At 35.5% G+C, this 21,550-nt stretch overlaps 1 protein-coding gene across 1 annotated transcript; it reads right to left on the bottom strand.

Annotated features, from left to right (window-relative positions):
• Positions 1 to 17,707: 17,707 nt before the first annotated feature.
• On the bottom strand, positions 17,708 to 21,414 carry LOC116004515. Its single transcript, XM_031244594.1, has 3 exons — positions 21,216 to 21,414; positions 18,515 to 18,564; positions 17,708 to 18,414 (listed from the first exon to the last, which is right to left on the bottom strand). The coding sequence occupies exon 3, from the start codon at positions 18,358 to 18,360 to the stop codon at positions 17,935 to 17,937; it is 426 nt and encodes a 141-aa protein (XP_031100454.1). The 5' UTR covers positions 18,361 to 18,414; positions 18,515 to 18,564; positions 21,216 to 21,414; the 3' UTR covers positions 17,708 to 17,934.
• Positions 21,415 to 21,550: the final 136 nt, after the last annotated feature.

Below are 21,550 nucleotides of genomic sequence, written 5' to 3'. Positions count from 1 at the left end.
GAGGAGCAACACCATGCTTAAGAAATGAGGAGATGAAGAGCGCAACCACCTCATGGATTCCGGATCCCGTAATCAGAATCCACTAATATGATGTTTAGCTATACAATATGTTCTTCATTTCTTCCATTAGTTCTATGTTTGCAAAGTGGAAATGAAGAAACCCAGGAAGCTAATAAGAGAAATGAGTGGAAATGAAGAAAGTCAAGAAACCCATGAAGCTAAGAGAAAATGAGGAGAAATGAAGAAACCCAGGAAGCAAAGAGTAATGTAGAGATATGCAAAGATATGTTATTCACTTTTTTTCTAATTGGGCACGAATTTTGAGGATATTTGGGTGGATGACAATTGTTGGACTTAATGAGTATCAGAATATAGAGTAGTTGAAGTTTAAGTTAAAAGGGTAAAATAGGAAAAATAGAAATGTAATGATGTTCATTATAGGAAAGTAGACAGAATTTTGGGACGGTCAAGGTATTCCAGTCTAAATCCAATTTAGTTTATATTGATTTCCGATTGATTGTGTGTCATTTCTTTAGTTTAGAAATTGGGTAGTTTGGTGTTTGGAGGTAAATAGTTAGATTGTAAAATCTTAGGATCACAGTTAGGATTCTTTCCTCACATAACCCTACCATTGCATTCTTATTTTAATCTAGCCTTATCTTTTGATCTCAAAACCGTCTCCATTTGGCTTTGAGCTTCGAGGACGAAGCTCCTTAATAGGGATGATTTCCTATAATATTCCTATTAAGTTTTACTCTCTCTGTCCCGAAATGCCTGTCTTATTTTGTTTTGGCACGCATTTTAAGGTAAGTAAATAAAGATGTCTTCCTTTCTATTTATGCCCTTCCCTTGTAATCTCTGGCAGTTTAAATACTTTGGTAAAATATATTCCTTTCTTCTTCTTTATTCATCTCAACTGAGAACTTTACTACTCTGTATATTTCTTCATTTCATTTGCAAATAATTCAATCATTTTTCATTAGTTTTTTTTTTGTGCGAGGCCCATTTATCCAAAAAAAAAAATTATAAGAACATTTGACTATAAGAAATGTAGATCCATGTATCTAAAATAGATCAAGTATCCAACGCCAAAACTAGCTCTATGATCCATGTATTTGAACATTCATCAAATGTAGATCCATGTATCCAACGCCAAGTTTGTCTCTACTTTCGTGCTGCATAGAGTCTCTATTTCCGCTAGCAGGTGCTACATATATATACATACATATATATATATATAATATATATATATGTATGTATATATATATATGTATGTATACATATATATATATACATACATATATATATATATATACATATATATATACATACATATATATATATACATACATATATATATATACATACATACATATATATACATATGTATATATATATATATACATACATATATATACATATACATATATATATATATATATATATATACATATATATATTTTGGACTTTAATTATACCTCTTGTCATATTAGTATTTCTTGAAGCCCAATGTAATTTCCTAATTATATCTATATAAGCCTTATAATCCTAAAAGCCCATTTAATAAGTCATCTTAACCTAATGCTTATGTATAAGTGTATGTATATATTTCTCCTATTTTATCCATTCATATAAAAGCTAAGACTGATGCATTTTCCTAGAGATCTCTCTCTCTCTCTCTTCCCCTTAGTCTCTCACGCCATTCTCCATTCCCAACCTTACCAAAATATTTATCCTTCATCATCTTCAAGAATTCCACCAAGATTCATCTTTTATACCCTATCAAGTCAAACCATTGTGAGAACTCATCTTGTTTCTTCTTTATCCTCTTCTATTTCATCTTTCTTATGATTCATTTTCTATCCTTTGTCGGGTTTTGGGGGCTCCTAAGATGACCAAGAGATGGATGATGTGCTAGGCTAAGCTTGAAGGAAGATTGGTGGAGTAGATAGTTACAAGAGGTAAACCCTATGTCTAATAAAACCTATTTTCCAACTCTTATATGATAATATGTGTATTCTTGTATTCTTGACCTATTTGGTGGTATCTCTTTGATATTGTGGTTTGATCTTGAAGTTTCTTGTATTCTTGATGTGCCATTTATTCTATTCTTGATAGCCTATTATTGTTGGTGTATTTTGCATTATGGAAATCTGAGTATAGTTGCCTATTTCTTCTACTGAGTGTTGTTTATGTAAATACACTATCTTGTAAGCATTTTTGACCTAGCGGTACCGGCACATCCGTGAGCCAGCTCCGCCAGGCTAGTCAAGGAATTGTGTGGCAAAAGCTCTCATTCTGTTGCCTCCTTCCGTATAACCTTGCGGATTTGAGTGGCGGAATTCCTAGTTTCGCCACGTTGTTCGGTTGGTTCAGTACTGTTTGTTGTTCCAGCGTGTTTTGCTTCCAGTATGAGTATTACTTCGGTTGTTTTAGTTTGTTGAGATTGCATGTGGTTGAATAATTCTTATTCTTGCTTATTGAATCCTATTTATTCGTGAATCCTATCATTTGATAATCCTTGTACCTTGTGAGTATTGGAATTCTATGCTTTTATTGATATCGTTGACTCTATTGAGTATTTGTTACCCCGTTGTACTCTTGTTTTATTTCCTTGGATTGATTATGATTCTTTTGGAATTCTTATTCTTGATTGAGGTGGAGTAATTACCTTTGATTCTCATTTGTATATATAATCTTTTGGAATCCTATATGCTATGTATTTGAGAGATATTCTTTGTTAAGAGCTATATCCTTGTTATTGAATCTTTCTTGATATCATTATGTTGGCATGTGGATTTGTGTGGGGGTTTGTTATGATACCATTGATTTGAGATTTGTGGGCCTTTGGCTCTGGTGGGCTGAGCACCTAGTAGAAACGAATCCTTGGTGTTAGAGATAGTAACTAACCCATTGGGCTTGAAATCCCAATAGGGGGTGCATACACTTAAAGTTCTATATCTGTTTCCAAATTTGTGTTACTATTGTGGATATTGATTTATGTGGTATTGTTTGTGGATTGGGACCCTCCACACGAATCTCATTGTTTCGTTTGGTGGCTTGAACTTACATTGATTATGCCCTGATTGGCACTTTGGTGGATTATGTGGTGGATTGATATATGGTAGATTGGAACTCTCTTTGCTTCTATCTTACTATCTATGTATGTTTCATTACCTATTATGAATATGACTTATCTTGATGCTCATTTGAGTGAGGTATTGAACTTGTGTTTCATTTCGTTCTTGTAACCTTCTTGAGTCATTCTTGTTATCTCTATGGTGGTGGTGTGGAAGTCTTTTGAAAACATTTCTTAGTGTTGGTTAGGGGTGAGTACATATATTCTATATATAAGTCTCAAAACCTATGGTGGATATTGAAATGTATATATAGTAGCTTTACATGTTAGAGTGGGGTTTTACTTAGCACCTAACGCTAATTATTTTAACTAATGTTTTCATGTATATGGAGTAGAGCTATCGTGAGCGCGTTTAGCTTGCCCGTGGTTCTACCTCCCTCTCTTATAGTTGGTTTATGTAGTTGATTTGAGACTCCTTGACGTAATAAACTTTAGGTTTCAGACTTATTATCTTTGATGGATATTAGTTGTGGACATAGCCTTAGCATCTGACTTAGCATAGTTAGATGTGGCATAACACCCTAGAGATTTGAGTTTATGTTTCTGCTATGATTAGAGTTTAATATATATCTTTGATTAAATTCTAAGCTTTTATTGCCTTAAATATTGCCTTCAAGAAGGGGGGGGGGGGGTGTTATGGGCTTTGGCGTTTTGGTTGGATAGGATGGTTGAGGTGTGTACATCGTTCCCACCAGTGGTGAACTCAACTTTGGTTGCATGCTTAGCAAATTGGTGTGAGAGGTGTGTTCCCCGAAGCTTAACTTTATCCTGAAGGTTTTTTGCTTCCTTTGTATATTCCTTGAGTTGTATGGCACATAGTTAACACCCTTTGTAGATAGGATGAGGGATTTCACCCTCTCCGTCCTCTTTCACATTCATTTTTGATTGACCACTTGCCCAATTGAGTTATCTTTGAAAGGTTCTTTGGCATCTAGATGATCTTGAATTGATTCCAAAACTTGCTTGAGGGCAAGCAGACTTAAAGTGTGGAAACTTGAATTGTAGAAAATTGATATCTTTTGTGGTTAACTTATGGTTATATTTGCAAAACTTAATGTGCTAATGTTTGTAAAACTCTATCACAATTTGCACTTTTGATGGTTTTGAAGGTCTTTGAGCTTAAGAAAAAGGCATGTGGACTTGACCAAGAACAACCAAGGAAGAAGCCTGAGTGGATCCAATCAACAGGGGGTCCACGCTCGTGGATTGAAACCAGAAAGTTCCACACACCAATCCACGAGCGTGGAAAGATTGTGGGAATTAAAGTGACCAATCCACGAGCGTTCCACGCGAAATTTGAAGAGGGTGCTTTGGAGGGAAGACTATTTAAGGCTTAGATTAGATATTTTTAGGGAGGGGAGATTTTTAGAGAGAGAATTCTCAGATTTTGTAGAAGTTATACTTAGAACTTAGCTCCAATCTTGTACTTTTCTTTCCAAGTTGGACCTTGATCTTTGAAGACAAACTTTGGATTTCAAGTACAATTTGGATTCTCATTTCAACTTGTAGGTAATCTTCATTGTTGATTTGATCTCTTTACTTTCAATTGCAAATTTCTATTGGTGAAATTAGGTTTAATCATGCTTTCAATTTCTAGCATGTGTGGCTAGTTTTCTTATAGGAATTGAGTTGTGAAATTAGACATGGTGCTAGTATGATCTTCAATTCTCAATTAAATGATTGTATTGCATTGGTGTATTGAATTTTTCTTATCATTCTTGATGAATTGTATGCTTCTTTGAGCTTGGCCATCTCTAAGAATGTTTTAAGGCATTGATACTAGGCAAGAAATTGCTAGATCAATGTATCTCCAAATCAATGACGTTTTATTGCTTAGATTCGGAAATGTATAGGTAAGGAAAGGGGTGAAGGCAATGTATTTTTGAAAATGTCCCTTAGATCTTTGGTTACCTAAAAGTACTCCAAACCTAAGGCAAACCTAGTAGACCAAAAGGAGAACGGTATTAGCAAAACCTCCCAAGAATAGCAACATTTGCAATGTAATCCACCTAAGGCCTAAGTAACACTATGATGCATCATGACTAATTAGCAACACATTCCTAGCTTTCCTTACTTGAACTTTCAATACTATTCTTTGCAAACTTGGTTACTACAACATGACTCAATTACATTCATTCTTTGTAATATGGCGTATGTATTAGGTAAAGTATATATAAGATAAATGGGTCTTTGGATTATTACAAGGCTTATATAAATTCAAATATTTATTTATATTGGGCTATAAGAATTAATCAACAATAAAGGAATAAATTGGAGTCCACAAGGTAATGGATTAAATGCCTTAAGGAAGAATATATATATATATATATATATATATATATATATATATATATATATATATATAATCCTATAAGAATTGGGCTTAAGACAAATTTGATTTCTTTAGAAATGATATATATATAGATATATATATATATATATATATATATAATCCTATAAGAATTGGGCTTAAGACAAATTTGATTTCTTTAGAAATGATATATATATAGATATATATATATATATATATATATATATATATATATATATATATATATATATATATATATATATATATATATATAAAATCCTATAAGAATTGGGCTTAAGACAAATTTGATTTCTTTAGAAATTATTCTCAATTGAAGAATTTAAGCTTATGAGAAGAATAATTTCCTTTTTCAAAAAATAGTTATGGAAAGAATGTTGGAATAAATTATTACGGGGTGTCACACTGTGCAGTACATGCACAAGAGGTGCATAGCCCATATCCTAAACGTAGTAGTCCAAGATGGTTTGAGGTTTGCAAATGTGTCAGTTAAAATGGTTAGGCACGCAATGAGATGGGTTAGGAACTCACCTGCTAGGTTGAAAACGTTTAGAGATCTTGTTGATCTCATTGGGGTGGAAGCTAAATGAGCTTTACAGCTTGATGTCCCTACAAGGTGGAACAACACCTAGATTATGCTTAACAATGAAATTCAATATCAAAGGGTGTTTGAAGCATATAAGCAAAACAATCCCTCTTTTTTTGCTGATTTCGGTGATTCTGTTCCTTCTTATTTGGATTGGTGTTTTATGGAAAGCTTAGTGAAGCTTCTGAATTTTTTTTATGAGATGACAGTGAGAATATTTAGTTTTCTTTATGTCACATCTAACACATTCTTCTCTAAGATTTCTGATCTGAGTTGCATGTTAGAGATATAGTTACAGATGAGGCTGGGACTGAAAAGGTAAACACTTTTAATTTGATTTGTTTTCTGCTTGATTTGATTTGTTTGATTCTGTTTTAACTTGTAATTATTTTTTATATGCTTTCTATATTTAACAGGCAATGGGGAGACAAATGAAAAACAAGTTTGAGAAATATTGGAGGGATCCAGAAAAAATGAACTTTGTCATTTTTTTGGCCAATATTCTAGACCTCAAAGATAAGGAGGGGTACATGTCATATCAATTTGTCTAGTTGTATAGATAAGTGAAAGGTAAAGCTTGTTTTTCCAAGGTCCAAGCTGCAATGGTTGAGTTGTATAATGACTATGCAACTACATACTCTGTCAGTTTTACCCAGTCAGAATCCTCTAGTCAATCTGTCCAGTTTGAGGCTACAAATCCTACAATTGATAGGCCTCAATCAAGGTTGAAGAGTCAATTGAAAAATAGAGAATGGAGAGTGGTGGTGGAAGTAGTAAGCAAACTGAGCTGCAAGTTTACTTGAGTGAAAAGATTGTGGAGGATGATGAATCTGCCGGTTTTGATGTTTTAAGGTAGTGGAAAGTCAATAGTGAGAGATTTCCTATTCTCTCCAAAATGGCTAGAGATGTGCTTGCAGTTCTTATATCCACATTTGCCTTTGAAAGTGCATTTAGTACAAGTGGAAGGGTGTTTGATGCATTTAGGAGTTCTTTAACTCCTAGAATAGTGGAAGTCCTACTTTATGCACAAGATTGGTTGAGGTTACCAAATTAAGCAATCTCAATTGAGGAGAACTTAGATGAAGTTGAAAGATTAGAGAAGGGTAATTCTTTATTTCCTTATTCTTATTCTTATTCTTAATTTTTATTTTTTACTTAGTTTCTTAATTCTTTATTTTCTTATTCTGATTTCCTTATTTTGTTTTGCAGAGTTGCTTACTAGAGCTGCATCTACTGTACCATCAATGTTGCATTCAATTCCTGTAATGTACTCCGTATTTATTTCCCTTTTGTTTATGTTAATCTGTTATGTTGTTTGTTGTTGGCATGTTATACTGCACAAGTTGTCTCCTGTTTAACCTTTAAGTGGATGGTAAACTTTCTATTATTGAAATGTTGTTGCCCTTAGATGAGTTGAGCCCAAATGATGTCGCATTTCTGGAATTCTAGTAAGAAAAAACTTCAACCTAGTTGACTGCTGCAGTGTTTTGGATTTCTAGTATACCTCTGACTTGCAGTCTTGCTCTCTGTTCAGTTTTAACTTTTAATGCATTATTTTGTATAGTAAGTTATTAATGTGTGTTTTCTTGGCTGGCTTTGATGATGCTTCCACCTTTGTTTGAATAAATGGAATGGAGTTGGTATGTTGCTAATGTGCTACTATAACACATTCTGAGCAATTTGCCCCCATCCTTACTTGATCTGGAAAAATGCATTTTGAGCCTATTAGCCTAATGCTTACAGCCTAATATTGTTACTTAATTAGTTGTTTACTTAATTACACTTCCCTAATATTGTTTTAAGTTTTGATATTAACAGGAAAAAGAGTAGTGTTAAGTGTAGAACTATTGACTATTGGCTTGTGTGCTGATTGCTGAAAGACTTAACTCACTTAAGACTAAAGTTTAACTTAAAATTTTGTTGAAGTTCAACTTAGATTTTTGTAGTATAATTATTACATGTTTCTGTTTATAAGTTGTAAATTTGTATAGTTGTATTTGCTTTTTTTTTTTGTTACAATGTAGTATCTGTTCATAGCTACTTTCTCAACCTACTGAAGCACAGTGAGTCAACAGTTGACTCCACTGAGGCTCGAACCCACTCCCATCATCTATGTGAGAGTGTTAACCGAGACACCGGGTGCCACTCCCATCATCTATAGTTGTATTTGCTATGATTGTAAGTTGTAACTTGTATGTTTTATTTTGTTTACTTATTTATTTATTTTGGCTAGATTAGGCTGAATATCTCTATACTAGAGTATTTGTAAACTAAAATAGTATTTTGTTTCAGTTTTTATTAACTTTTTCTTTAAAAAATTATTTTAAAAATTAGTTTAAATTACTTTAATAATATCTTAATACAAACCGAAATCCGAAATTGGGTAACCGAAATCCGAAATTGGGTAACCATAATCCAAAGTTGAATATCTGATTGGGTATAGCATAAAAAAAATGAAGGGGCGGGTGACAAAAATTTAATCCGAAAACCGGAAAAGAAATTCGATCCGTCTGTATTCTCCTGATGCACAAACCTCCGCTATAAATTTAATCCCGTATTCAATGCTAGAGGAGAAGACATTTTTGGCCTTTTTACCTGCTACATTACAACTCGAGAGCTTCTGACCTCACGTCCCTACTCAAGCTCAATACTTACACCAACAAGCAGACTATAAGAGAATCTAAATATGGCCTGACCTATCAGATTGTACGTATTTGGAATTTCACAGGGTATTTACACTATCAATAGGGTCAAAATGAATATGGATGAATGAGAATTTGTTTGTCTACGTTGAAAACAATGGAGTTTAGAAGGCTTTTGAGTAGTTTTTGTCTAATATTTGAAACTTAATTTGAGTTTGCACTAGAATATATATACAATTTATAAGGAGTTTAAATTATGTAGTATAAATATTTTTTTCATGTGTAGGGGGTGGGATGAAAATTAAATCCCAAAAAGTTTGGATTCATGTGCATTCGTGTGCCGAATGTGCTTAGTTAGACAAATTAACGGGTCATTTACCAACGTTATCTAATTTTATGTTTTGTATTCTTTGTTTTCAGTTTTTTGTTTTCTACTCTCTGTTTTCAATTTTTTCAGTTTTGAAAACTCGTTTACCAGTGCTTAGTTTTGAAAATTCATTCTCCATCTACTAAATTAATTATGTACTACACACACACACACACACACTCATTAATTGCAATAATTTAAAATAAGTTATTTCGTGACAAAATGTGATTACAAAACATTACAAATAAAATTGAGTATATCATGATTATAAATTGCTCATAGTGCATTTGCAATGTCCTCACGTAGTTGTAGCATTTGATGTTGTTAAGTCATTTCTAATTGTTTGTGAAAAATGTAATGCGTAGCACACAGAGATGTTAAAACAATAGTTGCAACACAAGAGACTTGATAACGCAGTTTGGAAAAAACCCTATTCTGCGAGGCACTTCTCAGTCTTGAGAATTTGCCTAAATCCACTAAAAGCTTAATATTCAAAGTACATAGTTTTGGGACCAGAAATTACACAATAGATTGATCTTCTCCTATCTAATCTATTGTAACCTAAACACATGTACTACTTTCTAGGGGAATTTAGAATCCTCTCAAACTCTCTTATGCCTCACAATATTAACTAGGGAATTCGTGAATGGTGTAATGGTGAGAGGTCCTTTAAATAGCCAACTAATCAGAACCAAAACAGTATTGGTGTTATTCCTAGTTTGTTTGGGATTTGATTTCTAATCTTAGTGTACTCCTTTTTCTGACTTGAATTGGATTTCTTTTTGCCAAACAATTGTGATCAACCTTTTGATTCAACACTCTCCCCCTTTGTCAAATTTTTGGCAAAAACCTTGATTTCTCCCCCGTAGTTGATTCTCCTGTATTTCCTCTTTTGGTCCTGAATCTTCTGTTTGAGTCTTTGTGACTTCAGGTCAGTATGGTATTTTTTGAGAGACAGAGGAAATGATTATAGTAGTACCAATTAGTGAGTAGATTCATCAGCATCAGATTTCATCATTTGTTAATGATTTGAATCATTTAGCTACTTAGAGAAGTTTCATCATTAGTAGTATACATGATAGTTCATAGTATTCTGAACTTCATAGTAGCATTAATGGTACAAACATATGTTCTTATCATTCCAGCATATTAGAAAAAAAACTTCATCATCAGCATATTAGCAAAAGACTTGTCTTCATCATTAGCATAATATTCAGCAAAAGATTTCATCATCAACAGATCTTCAGTAGATCAACAAAAGAGTCAGAATATTTAGCAAAAGATTTCATCATCAACAGATCTTCAGTAGATCAACAAAAGAGTCAGAATTGAATTTGTTTCTCCCCCTTTTTTGCTCAAAAATTTCTTTCTGGAGTCTTTTCTTCTTCTTGCCTTTCTTCTCCTTGATTTTCTTCTTGACTGTTTTTTTCACGTGTTCTTAGACCCACATAGTCAGATATTTCTTTAGTTTCTCCTTCTTTTTCCTCACTATTCCAGCTCTTTTCTTTTCTTTTCTTTTCTCTCTTTTTTTTTGAACTATATTTGGCATAAGCCAATTTCGGATCTCAACTTTGAGAATCTGTTTCCATCTAGTGCTTTCGTAAAAATATCTGCCAATTGTTTGTCAGTACTGATATGTGTGAGAGATACGATTTCATCTTCAACTAGTTCCCTTATGAAGTGGTGTCTGATGTCAATGTGTTTGGTTCGTGAATGCTGAACAGGATTTTTGGAGATGTCTATTGCACTTTTGTTATCACAGTATATAGTCATTGTTGATTGGTGGATCCCATAATCTTCTAACATTTGTTTCATCCACAATAATTGTGTACAGCAACTTCCGGTAGCGATATATTCAGCCTCTGCTGTTGATAGGGATATTGAGCTCTGTTTTTTGCTTAACCAAGACACCAAATTTGTTCCAAGTAGGAAGCATCCTCCTGATGTGCTTTTTCTATCATCCATATTTCCCGCCCAGTCTACATCGCAGTATGCAGATAGGTGTTGGTTTGTGTCAAAAGAATACCATATACCTAGATCAATGGTCCCTTTTACATATTTGATGACTCTTTTTACAGCTTTTAGATGTGTTTCCATGGGATTGGCTTGATATCTGGCACATATCCCTACCCCAAAACTTAAATCTGGTCTGCTCGCTGTTAAATAGAGTAGGCTCCCTATCATGCTTCGATACAGAGTCTGTTCCACCTTCTTCCCTTCTGGATCTTTAGAGATCCTCTCTGTTGTTGGAACAGGTGTTCTAACAACTTTGCTTTCATTCAATCCGAATCTTTTGACAAGATTTCTTGCATATTTGCTTTGTGAGACAAAGATTCCATTTTCTAATTGCTTAACCTGTAACCCAGAAAGTAGCTTAGTTCACTAACCATACTCATCTCAAATTCTCCTACCATATCTGTAATGAATTGGTTCTTGTAGCAGCTTTGTGTTGATCCAAAAACTATATCGTCAACGTAGATTTGTGCAATCATGATATCTTTCTTATGAGTTTTTACAAATAGTGTCTTGTCTACACTCCCTCTTTGGTAACCTTTATTCAGCAAGAATTGGGTTAATCGCTCATACCAAGCTCGTGGAGCTTGTTTTAAACCATATAGTGCCTTCTTGAGCTTGTAGACATGTTCAGGATGATATGGATCTTCAAAACCTTTTGGTTGGGCTACATAGACTTCTTCTTTTAGGTACCCATTCAGAAATGCGGTTTTTACATCCATTTGATACAGTTTTATTTTTAGGATGCATGCTACGGCTATTAGAAGCCGTATGGACTCAATTCTAGCTACTGGTGCAAAAGTTTCTTCAAAGTCTATTCCTTCAACTTGTGTGTAGCTTTGGGCTACTAGTCTGGCTTTGTTCCTTACTATGTTTCCTTGTTCATCTGTTTTGTTTTTATAGACCCATTTTGTTCCGATGATGTTGACATCTTGTGGTTTGGTGACTAATTCCCATACCCCATTTCTTTCAAACTGTTGTAATTCCTCCTGCATGGCTTCTATCCAAAATTCATCTAACAATGCTTCATTGGTGTTCTTTGGTTCGATTTTTGATGTATAGCAAAGATCTCCTTCAGACATCTTGAGGTAGTCTCTCTTTTTCCCTCTAGTCCTTATTCCATCTTCTAGATCTCCAATGATATTTTCGAGGGGGTGATTTTTCTGAGTTTTTGATTTTGGTATGAGAGGCTGTTTTTTAGTTTCTTCATCCTCATCTTCTGATTTGGTCTCTGTTTCTGTTTTTTCTGAAGGGGTATTCATTGATTGTGGAACTGTTGTTTCAACAATTTCTGAGTAATCATCATTATCAGTGTTTTCTTCTGAATATTCATCGCTGATGGTTACATTTATGAATTCCATCACACTGTTTGTCCTGAGATTAAACACACGATAGGCCCGACTGTTTGATGAGTATCCTAGGAAGATTCCTTGGTCACCTTTGATGTCGAATTTTCCTAAGGATTCTATGTCTCTTAGTATGTAGCAGTTGCTACCAAATACATGTGTGTGTTTTAGATTTGGTGTCCTACCTTTCCAAATTTGGTAGGGTGTCATGTTTGTTTCTTTCCGTATGTATACTCGATTTATCAAGTAACATGCGGTGTTTACAGCCTCTGCCCAAAACTTTGGTGATATTCTTTTGTGATTTAGTAGGACCCTTGCCATTTCTTGTATGGTCCGATTTTTCCGCTCAACTACCCCATTTTGTTGCGGTGTTTTGGGAGCCGAGAATTCGTGATGGATTTCATTCTCATCACAATATGTTTTGAACTGTGAGTTTTCAAATTCTCTTCCATGATCACTTCTTAACTGGATGATTTTTCCCACCTTTTGATCCTTTTCATTTTGTATTTTGTTGATGAGGATTTTGAAGGCGTTGAATGTTTCTGATTTGTCTCTGAGGAAGTTTACCCATGTATATCGTGAGAAATCATCAACGGTTACATGAACATACCGTTTTCATCCTATGCTTTCTGTTTGAGTGGGTCCAAAGAGGTCCATATGGAGAAGTTCCATAATTCTTGAAGTGTGAATTCCTGGTGTTCTTTTGTGGCTACTTCTTGTCATTTTGTTTTCAAGACATGCATCACATTTTCTATTTTCATCAATGTCCAGTTTTGGAACACCTCGGTATGCTCCCCTTTTTAGTCACTTTTTCATATCATGAAAATTTATATGCCCCATACGTTGATGCTTTTTCATATCATGAAAATTTATATGCCCCATACGTTGATGCCACATCATATCATGAAAATTTATATGCCCCATACGTTGATGCCACAGCATATCATGAAAATTTATATGCCCCATACGTTGATGCCACAGAAGTGTTTGATTGATAGTGACTTGGTTGCAGGTTAAATGGCTATCCCATGTGTAGTATTTATCCGAGGACCTTTTTCCCATCATGACGCATTCATGTCCTTGGTTGTACACTTTGCAATTTTCTTTTGAGAATTCTACCCTTAGTTCATCTTCACACAGCTGACTTATACTGATAAGGTTTGCTTTTAAGCCTTGTACCAGGAAGACTCTTGATAATCTGGGGAGACCATAGACATTTAGTGTTCCGCTAGCAATGATTTGCCCCCTTTCTCCATCTCCAAAGGTTACATGTCCTTCACTTTTGTAATGGATGTCCTCTAGATTGTTTGGGTTTCCGGTCATGTGTCTTGAACATCCACTGTCGAAGTACCAAACACTTGTTTCTTTGCTGATTTTTGAAGTATAGGCTGTGACTGGTGTTTGATTTTTTCTGACCCAGACTCTTTGGGCTGGTTTTTGTTCTTGCTTTGCCCAGATTCTGTTATGGAGATCATTTTGTCTTTTGTAGCAGTGTGCCTTGATGTGTCCCAATCTGTGACAGTAGTAACATCTGATTCTTCTACGGTGTTGAAAGTGATGTTGTAACACTTCTCTGTTTTCGACTGCAGAATCTTTCCTTGTTGCTAAGTTTGATTGTTCTGCATTTTCAGTTAGTCTTCTTATTTCCTGTAACAACTTGTCTTCCTCTTTTAGTGATTTCATTAACTTTTCTTGGGTTTCTTTGTGAAGAAGTATTTCATTTTCCTTTTCACTTTTAAGGAAGTGATTTTCTTGCATGAGATTTAAGTTTACTTTGATGATTTCTTCCCACTTGGCGTGCAGCTGTGTATAGGAGTTTAATAGATCTTGCATGTCCTCCTTTGATTCATCATCGCCTTCATGATTTGTGAAAAAGGCCACAAAATTTGTGTTGTTTTCTTCTTCACTATCTGAGTCATCACTCAAGGTTGTTACATATGTTTTGTTCTTCCTCCTTAGGTAATTTGGACATTCTGACTGAATATGTCCATATCCCTTGCACTCATAGCACTGTATTCCATCAAGGTTTGGATTCCCTTTCTTCTTGGAATTGACGGATTGGTTTTGTGCAAATGATGGACTCCCTTGATTATTTGAGAAACTCTTGTTCTTATTTCTGAATTTGTTAAATTTCTTGAGAACTCTGTTGAAGTTTTTTGTCAACAAAGCAATGGATTCTTCCATTTTTTCAGTATCTTCATCTGAGTTGGTGTCTTGTTTTGATTGAAGGGCTATTCCTTTGCCATTAGGCTTTTTGTTTTGCAGCATCTCAAGCTCATATGTTTTAAGGTTTCCCATTAGATCACTTAACTTGCAGGTATTGAGATCTTTGCTTTCTTGAATAGCTGTTACTTTCATCATAAATCTTTCTGGTAATGATCGCAATACCTTTTTTACTAACCTGTTTTCAGGAATGGGTTCCCCTAAGTTATAGGCTTCCCCAGCAATTTCTAGTATTCTTCCATTAAATTGTGTGATATCTTCTTCTTCCTCCATCTTCAGATTTTCAAACTGAGTTTGGACCATTTGTAGTTTTAATTGTTTGACTGTTGAATTTCCTTCATGATGATCACACAATAATTGTTTGACTGTTGAATTTCCTTCATGATGATCACACAATATATCCCAGACTGTTGAATTTCCTTCATGATGATCACACAATATATCCCATGCTGTTGAATTTCCTTCATGATGATCACACAATATATCCCATGCTGTTTTTGCTACATTTGTGGCAGCGATTAGTTTGAATGTTTCTTCACTCACGGCTCCAAAGATGGCATTCATAGCTTTTGAGTTATAGTCGAACTCTTTGAGTTCTTCTTCGCTCCAATCAGCACGACCTTTTGCTTTGTTATTGTCATCAAGGGGATGTTTCCATTCGTTTTCAACAGCCCTCTATACTCTTTCTCCTTGTGCTAATATGTAGATTTTCATTCTAGCTTTCCAATAAGAATAGTTTGTACCACTTAGGGCGGGTGGCCTGTTATTTGATAGTCCTTCTCTGGGAAACTCCATTGGTGGCCTGTTATTTGATAGTCCTTCTCTGGGAAACTCCATTAGGATCCTGCTATTTGATAGTCCTTCTCTGGGAAACTCCATTAGGATCCTGCTATTTGATAGTCCTTCTCTGGGAAACTCCATTAGGATCCTGCTAATAACTTAAGCAGCTCTGGGAAACTCCATTAGGATCCTGCTAATAACTTAAGCAGTTTGGCTCTGATACCAATTGAAAAATGTAATGCGCAGCACACAGAGATGTTAAAATAATAGTTGCAACACAAGAGACTTGATAACGCAGTTTGGGAAAAACCCTATTCTGCGAGGCACTTCTCAGTCTTGAGAATTTGCCTAAATCCACTAAAAGCTTAATATTCAAAGTACATAGTTTTGGGACCAGAAATTACACAATAGATTGATCTTCTCCTATCTAATCTATTGTAACCTAAACACATGTACTACTTTCTAGGGGAATTTAGAATCCTCTCAAACTCTCTTATGCCTCACAATATTAACTAGGGAATTCATGAATGGTGTAATAGTGAGAGGTCATTTAAATAGCCAACTAATCAGAACCAAAACAGTATTGGTGTTATTCCTAGTTTGTTTGGGATTTGATTTCTAATCTTGGTGTACTCCTTTTTCTGACTTGAATTGGATTTCTTTTTGCCAAACAATTGTGATCAACCTTTTGATTCAACACTTTGGTATTATTTCCAAGAATTCTACTATATATGGACTCCCATTTTCTACTCCCATACTTTTACTCTTTGACATGGCAAGATATGATAGGTTATCGTTCTGTGTATTCCAGGCAATCATTATGTGTATTCTAGGCAATCGTTCTGTGTATTCATGTTAGTAACACATGTTGTGATGTGTTTGCGCATTCGGATCTTTAAGAGGATGAGTTCTGTGTATTTTGTGTCAATATTATGTGTATTCATGTTATTAACACAGGTTGTGATGTGTTTGTGCATTCGAATGTTAGGAGAATGAGTTCTGTGTATTTTGTGTCAATATTCTGTGTATTCTGGGCAAACGTTCTGTGTATTCTGGGCAAACGTTCTTCTAGGCAAACGTTCTGTGTATTCTAGATAATGATTATGTGTATTATAGATATTGAATTCCTTGGAGTCATTCGCGTCCGCGTCCACTAACATCGAAACGACGTCGTTTCGGACCAGGGTCCACAGTGCACTGTGGACCCTGGTCCACGATATAACGATTGTCTAACCAATGGGTAACCATTAATGGACTTTAGAATTGGAAATCTCGCCTTTAAAAGTCCGAAACATCTCTCAATCACATTTCGCAATGATGAGTGTCGATAATTAAATAGCAGTTGGTTATTTCGTATTCGTCATTGGCCACGAAACTCATTCAAGTGATAGCGCTCCCCGCGGTATGGTGCCAAAAAACTAGGTACATTTGGGTAACCACCATCAACAACGTAGTAATAATCTATTAATTTAATAAAAAGACTACACTTACCTATTAATTTAATAAAAAGACTACACCTACGAAGTACTAACTTATTAATTTGTGAAATTTAATGAATACGCTAAGTTAAATAATTTAAATTAAGTTACTCGAATACTCTTACCTTCGGGTGGCATGGTAAACCCACTTTGAGACATGGTAAACTATCCAAATTATTTTAGTGTACACTTATTATATTTTTTATTTTAATTTTTATTTAAATTTAAAATTTTTAAAATTTGGCGGGTCCCCGCCAAGGCCGCGGCTTAAGGCGAGGCGGGGCCGACCTCCCTTAGGCCCGTAATGCCCGCCCCTGCCATATGGCCGGCCCGCTGGCTGGCCCGTTTCGACATCTCTAATTTTAAGAAAAAAAAATATTTGATATTTTTAGTTATTTTGTGGTTTTGGAAATGGGGGTGTTACATAACTGTTCCTCCACTGTAACATCTCTTGTATCTTTTAAAATGTTCAACCCCTTCAATGTCTGACATAGCTTACCCCTTCAATGTCTCACATAGCTTTCTGAACACACGAGGCACCATCCTAAAGGACTCATAACACATTAACACCTAGTTCTATTTCCTAGCAACACTTCATTTATATAATCATTACCAAGGATTGAGTTTCTACATGAAATTCTCTCTACCTCTTCCATCAATAAGCATGCAACAACAATTGAAATTATCGTTGCATAATCATCATCATCACTGTCACTGGAACTATTAGAACTAATATAACCCTCTTGTGACATTATCCCCGCAATATGAAGTGTAATGGACATTTGGAAAATAAATTAGTCTTGATATTTGAAACTAACATAAGTATTAATACAAACATACTCAACAATGTGCTAATAAAGTTGGGTCACATACAACAAGTCTGTTTAAAGTCCCAAGTAACAACAACAAATTCAGCAAACATTTCTAACAACAAAAAAACTCAACTTGCACAAGTTCAACACATTCACTTTAAGGATAACACCCAATTACGTTACCATTCAGGTGGCATTTCTATGAAGCCCTCACGCAAGTTAGGATTTGCCAAATGCTTGAAAGTTGCAATAATGGCAGAGGGGGGGAATTCCACTCATGTTTTTCAAAATCTCAATACAAGCTTTCATGGTATATGGGGTAGCAACCGTCGTACTAGCCTTTTCCCTAGCTTTTCGACGGTGTTCTTTTGAAATCATAGTGGCATTGACACTTTCCAATACATCGATTATCTGATCCTTCCACTTCTTGTTAGTGCTTTTCCTCGTGCTACCACCAATATTCATCTTGTCATCCAATCTCCTTTTCCCTTTGGAACGGGTACCACCTGTATTAGTTGCAGTTGATGATAGCCTTGCACTATGTAAGAACTCATCAAGGCGTTCATCATCAGAGTTAGGTGGCATTTGCGTGGACGAGATGGCAAGACCTCCTGTAGCAACAGATCGGGCAAATACCTCAGCCATTAGCTCGTAGTGTTTGCAACCATTTCTCTTAAAAGACTTGAATTTAGGATGCTTCTGTTTCAAACATAAATGTATGAGTTATTAAATTATACAATTGAATGAAATAATTGGGTAGCATTATTAAACTAATAGAACAAGAATTTTGGTTTCATACCACGTATAATTTTTTCCATGTATCCTCACATGCCTCCACAGTGTTTGTAACTGGATTGTATGTTACCCATGTATGAGAAACCAACTCAGAAAACTACTTGTACATTAATTTCAGCCTATTATACTTTCCTTTAAGTTTAGTCATCCCGTAACTTAAACCAACAGACTCCATCATCTCATGATTAATTTCATTCCATTCTAAGGGTTTTAATGAAAGCTGTCCATACGAACTTTTTTTTTCACTCTTTCATTTAGAATTCTCAACATAGTTATCACGGCGCCCTGTTAAGTTGCGGCGCTCCCGGACCGCCTTGACGCCTAGGCGACTAGGCGCCCGCCTAGGCGTTGCCTAGGCGACAAGTTAAAAAAAAAAAAAAAAAAATATATATATATATATATATATATATATATATATATATATATATATATATATATATATATATAAATAAGTAGCAGGCAGTAAGCACCACCTCTGCCCACTGCCCCTATATATTATATTTATATATAATATACAAGTGGCAGGCACTGAACACTGCCTCTGCCCACTGTCCCCACTGCCCAGCCCCCCAGCCCCCTATGCCCAGCCCCTCTGCTAATATAAACCAAAAAGAAACAAGTGACGGGTTAGCCTCAGCTGGAGAAGCAAGAAGCAAAAAAAACTCTCAGCACCAAAAAATGGAGAAGCAAGAAGACCGGCGAAGATTCAAGAGTCACGGCGGTGGAGGGCGACGGCAGTGGGAGGGCGACGGCGGTAGGAAGGCGACGGCAGTGGGAGGGTGATGGGTTTCTTCTTCTCGTGAGTTTCGAGAGAAGTCGACGCAGATCTGAAATGTTTCTCTCTCTTTTCTATTCTTATTAGGTTTTAGGCATACCATTTAAAAAAAAAATTAAATCAAAAAAAGGTCGGGTATTCGGGTTTGGACGCTGGGTCCGGCGTCCAAGGCGTCGCCTGGGACGCCTGGCCGACGCCTTGGCGACGCCGGAGCTCGCCTCACCATTTCAGGCGAGGCGAAGCCTCCAGGCGCCCTGTCTCCACCGACAGGACGCCAAGGCGTAGTCGACGCCGTGATAACTATGATTCTCAAAAATTCTATAATGGCCGTATAGGGCCATTTTGCATCATCCTCATTTGTTTCTGTGAAGTTATTCATCTAAGCAAATGCACAGTCATTAATATATTGCATACTAGCAAATGCACAACAATAATTATGGCCTAACATCGACCTAGATAGATCACTTGGCCACTGCACAAACAACATAAGTACATAACCAATGCCTTTACTTCTTAGCCTACTAAATTAAAGGTGTAAAAACATGGAGGCAAACAAGAAGAAGAGCAGCAATATGGCCTAATGTCGACCTAGCTAGATCACTATGCCTATTTATATCCACAGCAATAATTATGAGACTGTCAAAGCTTAACATTATACTTGCTAAAAGCAGAAAAACTGAGAAATTGCAGCTTAAAAACTGAGATATCAAGAAAGGTAAACATGGTTAGCAGCTTAACATTATTTTTTAATTTGTAGCTGGAATTTGCAGCTTAAATAATAATAATAAGCAAGAAAAAAGAAAAGAAAAAAAAAAAGAGAGACGGTAACTACAAATATCAAACCAAATCAACAATTTCAGGACACCTATTGCTAATAGCATAAATCAAACTACAATACAAATTTCACATTTTAACCAATCGAATATATATTTCCTTTTACTTTTCTTTTTTCCTTAGTAATAGGCATTAACAATTGCAAGAGGCAGCCAAACAGTCAGACTAAACAAGGACTGCTTACAGCATTTGCCATCTCATCTTAAAGTGTCCACATTAGCAGTTTTTACTCGGTTTTTGAGAGTAAATTTGCCAACATGGAGGAGAGAGGGAAGAAAGAGAATGTAGGAGCTCCTCTTGCAAAGAGATGTTTTTTCGCAGAAATGTGGGACCATTGCCTGCCATTGCCAGTGGCTGTCACCACTGCGCCCGCGTTACTGGCGCAATTTAGACCTTTATTTTTATTTTTGAAATCAGCATTATTTTGTTTTTTTGTTTTGTTTTTTTTTTTTTTCTTCCTACTCATTTTCTCTTTCCTAATCACACTTACAAAACTCCTCAAACATCACAAAAAACCCACTATTGAGGATGCCCTTACACCCCATAAGGGCGGGGCCATAGCTTATTCAAGGTGGTTTCTGATAGAAGAGATAGAAGCAGATTCAAGGGAAGCAAACCTCCTGCTGTCTAAGATAAGATAATCAGAACCGCTAAATCCACAATGTAGAAGAGATAGAAGAGATACAAGCAGATTAAGCAAAACAAAAAAGATTAAGCAGATTAATAATAACAGATTAAGCAAAAAGACGAATTAAGCATATTAATAATAACAGATTAAGTATAAAAAAACAGATTAAACAGATTAAGCAGTACTTAATAATAATAATCAGGCAGTTTAAAATGCACCGAAACTCATCTTAAACCAGGCAGTGAGGCAGATTACAAACCAAAACTCATCTAAAACTCGAACTGGGGCTCCAAATTAACAGGTTAAAAATCACCCCATCTCTCGTTACTCTGTTACCAAGCAAATTACAAAGCAAAATCTCATATATGTTCAACTCTAATTCTTCAGATCTGTTCAACTAGGGCTAAAAAATGCACATCATAAATAAAATATACTCAAATGGTATTCTTTGAGATGAAGATGGTTTACCCTTGAACGAGGAGATGGCACGAGCCAACGGATGATTTTGGTGACTCCGTCTTTGGAGCCGAGTAGACAGGAGTGAACTCGCCGAGTCTGGTACTTCGTTCGTCGGAGCGTCGCCTCTAGTATACTCGTCTCTGGTATACTCGCAGAAGGATAGTGGATGGCTGGTACACTCGCCTCTGGTATACGGTGAAGAAGAAAAGTTAAGAAAATGCTTGCTGCAGGAGTCGATATGACTTTTCACTGTTAAAGTCTACTGTTCACCAGTGTTTTCAAATCAGTAAACATCTTTCTTTTTTTTTTTTTTTTTTTTTTTTTTTTTTTTTTTTTTTTTTTTT

This window comes from Ipomoea triloba, chromosome 2 (genome assembly GCF_003576645.1).
Source record: "Ipomoea triloba cultivar NCNSP0323 chromosome 2, ASM357664v1".
NCBI classification, from domain to species: Eukaryota; Viridiplantae; Streptophyta; class Magnoliopsida; order Solanales; family Convolvulaceae; genus Ipomoea; species Ipomoea triloba.
The sequence above is the reverse complement of the archived record's forward strand: the minus strand, read 5'-3'. Positions and strand labels throughout refer to the sequence as shown.

Coding starts and splice junctions, on each gene's coding strand:
- LOC116004515 (XM_031244594.1), bottom strand. CDS start 18,360: ATGGCTGAGGTATTTGCCCGATCTGTTGCTACAGGAGGTCTTGCCATC.